This window comes from Alexandromys fortis, unplaced genomic scaffold (assembly GCF_014885135.2).
Source record: "Alexandromys fortis isolate MF-2015 unplaced genomic scaffold, M_Fortis_MF-2015_v1.1 scaffold_20, whole genome shotgun sequence".
NCBI classification, from domain to species: domain Eukaryota; kingdom Metazoa; phylum Chordata; class Mammalia; order Rodentia; family Cricetidae; genus Alexandromys; species Alexandromys fortis.
Window position 1 is genome coordinate 6557337 of NW_026067903.1, and position 5571 is coordinate 6562907.

Genomic DNA, 5571 nt, shown 5'->3' on the forward strand with positions numbered 1-5571 from the left:
GAGCCATCTCTCCAGTCCGCTACGAAACAAATTTATAACTTTGTTTTTTCCTGTGAGACAGGGTCTCTCTACGTAGTCCTGGCTGGCCTTGAACTCACAAAGATGCACTTGCCTTTGCGGCCTGAGTTTAACTGCACATTGATTTAACTTGAGGGTAATAAATGATAAAAATCTGAAAAACAAAGATTGAAATATCTATCTGCCAGCACCTTTGGGCGAAACCTTGGAGATCAGCCACGTAGACTAGCCTTTTCCCGAGACTTTAGAAAGTAGAGGCTGTCCGGACAGCTTGCATGATCGACCCCCAGAGGGGCGGGGCCGGATAGAGGGGCGAGGTTTCGGCTGGCAATATGGCAGCCTTGGGACGCTCTGGCAAACTCCAGCCCGCACTCTATAGCGGAAGTTGTCCTGCTTTCGCCTCAAGGAAGCGGAAGTGCAGGGGTGGCTGGCAACTGGGTTGCTGCTTTGAGAAACCGGCTTGTGAGCAGCGGCGGGAAAGGCGCGTGTCGGCTTCTCACTGGCGCAGCCTCCACCGAGGTCGCCGCTGTCCCGCCCTACCCGGGCGTCGTTGCTGACACCGGAGTGGACGAAGTGCGGTCCGGGCATGGGCAGCGGGGGGGATGCGAACGCCTCGGCTGCCTCGGCTGCTCGGCGGGTGACAGGTACCTCGGGTGGCGTGGGGAGGCCTCGGAAACAGGAGAGGGGCCAGAGCGGGAGGCGACCGTGAGTTCGAGTCACCTTGGTCTACCCCGAATCGGTTTCTCCTCCAGTGTTCTCTCTGCGAGCGCCTCAAGTTGTCCCCAGCGGTCTTAGGTTCAATGCGTGAGTCGGCGGGCTTTCTCCAGCCGTACTAACTCGGTTTGAGGTGTTAGGAGGAGGAAGTGCCCCCAGGAATTTAGACCAATCCTGACCCTAAGTAGGTTGAGAACCAGCACTTTGGCATGTCTCTGGAGAACGAGTTGGTGTTTTTATAGGTTTCTGTTTTCCCTAAATGAAAACGGGTTAACCTCTTGGTTATCGTTTTCTGTAAGTGATAAGATCTCTTGGAATAAAATTGGACGATCCGCTTCACTAATAAACCTGTGACCTGCAGAAGATACGCTTGCATCTCCAACACGTTAAGGACGTAAGCTCTTCTCATTGCTTGTCGGAACTCTCTCGTTCTGCATTTGTTGCCAGGTTCGAGAAGGAGAATGTTTTGCTTGTTCTGAGACCTGGGATCTGACCCTTAACCGTGCCTTGGAAACATCTGTGCATGTGCAAGCCTATTTTAGTATAAAGTGCTTTCTTTCCTAGAAATATCTTGTACACAGGCAAACGCATGAAGACATATTTTTATTTGTTGCTCCCCTCTCCCCCTTTGGAGATAGAATCTCAGGTAACCCAGAGTAGCTTTGGGACTTGAGGCTAGGCGGCCATCACCGGGCTTGCTTGAAGACATTTTAAAGAGCTAGTGAAAACTACTGTACCAGATTGGAGCAGATTGGAGCCTTTTCACGTGGCTTGCTTCGCTTTTGGTAAACTTAGCTGAAACTTTTCTTTTTTAAATTAAAAATTTTATTTTATTTATGTAGTTTTTGTCCCTGTGTGTGCAGGACAACTTTGTGGAGTTTGTTCTCACCACCCACCTCTGTTGTGGGTTGCAGGGATCAAACTCAGGTCACCAGGCTGGCATGACAAGAGCCTTTACCCACTGAGCCATCTTGGTAGAACTTCCTTTTAGAGAGAGAGAGACAGAGTAAGAGAGTTCGTCATGGTGAGCATGTGGACACACTGAGTCTGGGGATTGAACTCAGGTCATCAGGCTTGTGTAGCAAGTGCCTTTACCCATTGAGCCATCTCCCTGGCCTAAAACTTTATTAAAGGAAGTAAACAGCACTCTGTATAGTAGCAGGAGTCTTAGTGCACCTTTAACTAGGTGGGACTGAGTGGAGCTGTGGAGATTTTTCAGTTAGAGCATCTTTGCAGGTATCTCCTCATTCTCATTCAGATGAATAGTAACTGTTTGGAGCTGAAACCAAGTTTATGCGAGCCACAGTGGATGGTTATTAGGTGGAAATTTGTCAAGTTAATTTCTTTGCAGTTGGATTGGATGCTTCCTTATTTTTCTTTGCTGCTATTGAACATGTTGAAATTCAGTTGGTAGACTTGCAGATTTTTTTTTGCCTTTTTTTTTTTAAAGAGTTTGCTAACTCTTCTTCAGTTTAAAAATGCTGAAGCAAGTAGCTAGGCCTGTGGTGGTGCTTTCCCGTAATCCCAGCACTTGAGGGAGGCAGTAGGATTTGGAATTCAAGGTCATCCCCAGCCACGTAGCAAGTTCTGTCTTGAAAGAGAAAGAAGGAATTTGGTAACATCTTAAGAATGAATCGCCCATCCTGCTCTGTACACCTGTTATATAGTTTTTATATTGTACTGTGGATCATCAAGCAAACGTTGGTTTAAATGCTCCGAGAGCTCCCAGATGGTTGATAGTAGACTAGGGCCTATAACTTGTTAGACTGTTGGCTGTTTGTCCCTCATGCTACCTGCATTGCTCCTGCTGTTGCCGTCTTCGGAATACTCATTATTGTAAGCAACATAGAAGGACCATTAGGGTCAGAATGCTAGTGGAGCTTATAAAATGAAAGTACCTTCAAACAAATGAGTACTTCAGTGACATTCTTACCTGTTTGTTTCTCCAGACACACCTCCCCTCTGGTATCACTTGTGAGGTCAAGTGTGGGGTCAGGTTGGCAAAGCTACTCTTTAATGTATAACTTCCATCTTGTTATAAACAGTGGTGCCATACTTCATAAGGATGTATCATTTCTGTGTAAAAGAAGGGAGGGCAGGAGCGGTGATGGCAGCAATTAAGATCATTTACTGTTCTGGCAGGGGACCTGAGTTCTGCCCCCTGCACCCACAACAGACAGCTTACAACCCCCTGTAATGTAGTTGTGGGAGATCCGATGCTCTCTGGTACTTGGGCACCTGTGCACACATGGTGTATATAAATGAGCTCAGTCTCACATATATACGTGTAAGTAAAAATAAGAAATACATCTTTAAAATATTAAAAATAGTGCAAGAGTACCTTTGTGTATGTAGCCTCTCACTTTTATCCTTTATTTTATTTTTTTAAACATAGAAAGCTATCTTTTTTCATTTTACATACCAATCCCAGTTCCCACTCCCTCCCCTCTTCCCATTCCCTCCAGCTTCCCTCCTCTTATCCTCCTTACAATCTTGTCAGTTTCCCATTTTGCTTTTCTTGGGGGCTGGAGCGATGGCTCAGTGGTTAAGAGCATTGCCTGCTCTTCCAAAGGTCCTGAGTTCAATTCCCAGCAACCACATGGTGGCTCACAACCATCTGTAAAGAGGTCTGGTGCCCTCTTCTGGCCTGCAGACATACACACAGACAGAATATTGTATACACAATAAATATTAAAAAAAAGGACACCCATTTTGCTTTTCTTGTTTGCTTGGGAGGTGCATTCACCAGGCTGTGGAGCCCTGAGGTCACTTTTGAGATTCTTCCTCAGGGGACAGGAGAGATGGCTCGATGGTTAAGAACACTGACTGCTCTTTCAGGAGACCGTCTCTGATTTCCAGCACCCACATGGTGGCTCACAGTCATCTATAACTTCAGTTCTGGGGACTCTGATACCCTCTTTTGGCCTCCTCAGGCACCAGGCACAAATGGTAAACATACAGGCAGGCAGGCAGGCAGTCAGGCAAAGTACCAATACACATAAAGAATTAAATCTTTAAAAAAATATTCTTGGAAATAAAAATGAACAGATATATAAAAGAATCTTCCTTAGTTGCGCTCTACTTTATTGAATTATCTTGTTTGTGTGTTTTTCGAAACAGGGTTTCACTACGTAACCCTGGCTGTCCTGAAAGTCATTCTGTTGACCCGCGTGGCCTTGAACTCAGAGATCCTCCTGCCTCTGCTTCTGAGTACTGGGATTAAAAACGTGTACCAGCATCACCTGACTTTAATTACTTTAAAAAAAAATGTTTTTAAGGAGGATCCTAAGAGGGACGCTTGGATCACCCTAGGAAGGGGAAATAGATAGGATCTCCTGGGTAACTGGGGGCAGGGAAGGGGTAGAAGGGAGGGAATGGGGATGATTGAGTTGGGGGAGGGACGGAGAGGAGGAGCAATGAAAGAGATACTTTGATTGAGGGAGCCATCATTAGGGAGAAACCTGGTGCTAGGGAAATTCCCAGGAACCCACAAGGATGGCCCCAGCAAAGACTCCTAGCAATAGTGGAGAGGGTGCCTGAACTGGTCTTCTCTTGTAATCAGATTGGTGACTAGCTTAATTGTCATCATAAAACCTACATCCAGTAACTGAGGGAAGCAGATGCAGAGATCCTTAGGCAAGCCCTGGACAGAGCTCTGGGACTCCAGTTGAAGAGAAGGAAGAGGGATTACATAAGCAAGGATGGGTCAAGATCATGCTGGGGGAAACCCACAGAGACTGCTGACCTGTGGGAGCTCATGGACTCTGGACTGTGAGAGCTAGGGAGCCTGCAAGGGACGGACCTAGGCCCTCTGCATGCGGATGACAATTGTGTGGTTTGTTCTGCTTGTGGGGCCCCTGGCAGTGGGACCAGGATCTATCCCTGGTGCATGAACTGCCTTTTTGGAGCCCATTCCCTGTGGTGGGATGCCCTGCTCAGCCTTGATGCAGGAATGGAGGCTTGGACCTGCCTCAATGTGATATACCAGACATTGTTACTCCCCATGAGAGGCCTTACCCTTTCTGAAGAGTGAATGGAGGATGGGGTGAGGGGGAGGTGGGGGGAAGTGGGATGAGGAGAGGGAGGGGGAACTGTGGTTGGTATGTAAAATTAATAAAAAATTAAAAAAAGAAAATGGTAAAAAAATGTTTTTGAGATAGGGTCTTACTATGCATCTCGCTGGCCTGGAACTCACCATGTAGATCAGGCTATCTTTATACTTACAGAGATATGTCTGTTTCCGCCTCCTGAGTGTGTAACCAGGGTGACAGCTGATGTCAAAGGAAAAGTAGCCACTTTATTCTTTTGGGATGGGAGAGGCCTGAAGACTGGAAGTCTGCTCTGTTGATGCTGGCTTGGGTATTTTGTAGGGCCCCTGGATCCTCTTCTTTCTCCTCTTGGTCCTCCTTAGATATCTGCTTCCATGCTTTACAACTGTTTCCCCTTGAAATGCCTTCCAGAAACAAGAAGCCACCATTTTAGGAGCTTCCCTTCGCTTTCCCTGCATATGTATATTATATATACTCCTCTTCAGGTGCTGCTGTGAACTAGCCATTTGGCCCTGACCTCTGTAAATCATATTGAATCTTGGTGTCACACCCCCTTCTCTGTTGTTTCCTCTTTTCTTTTTCTTTTTCCTCCCACGATAGGGTTTCTCTATAACTTTGGAGCCAGTCCTGGAACTCGCTTTGTAGATCAGGCTGGCCTCGAACTCAACCTGTTACGTGTATGCCAGCACCAGCTTCTCTTTCTCAGTGTTGCTCCATAGTATACTTTGAGATTGGGCATTCTTTCCTTTTTTTGAAAAATATATTTGTTTTCTTTTTTTTTTTTTTTTTT

The 5571-nt window shown here is 46.4% G+C and overlaps 1 protein-coding gene across 1 annotated transcript in view; it reads left to right on the forward strand.

Annotated features, from left to right (window-relative positions):
* The first annotated feature begins 436 nt into the window (after nucleotides 1-436).
* The window catches only part of Uggt1 (UDP-glucose glycoprotein glucosyltransferase 1), a 92974-nt gene continuing 87839 nt past the window's right edge, over nucleotides 437-5571 (forward strand). Inside the window, exon 1 of the mRNA XM_050134628.1 lies at nucleotides 437-662. Coding sequence (XP_049990585.1) covers nucleotides 605-662 — 58 coding nt within the window. The 5' untranslated portion in view covers nucleotides 437-604. The remainder of the gene's footprint in view (nucleotides 663-5571) is intronic.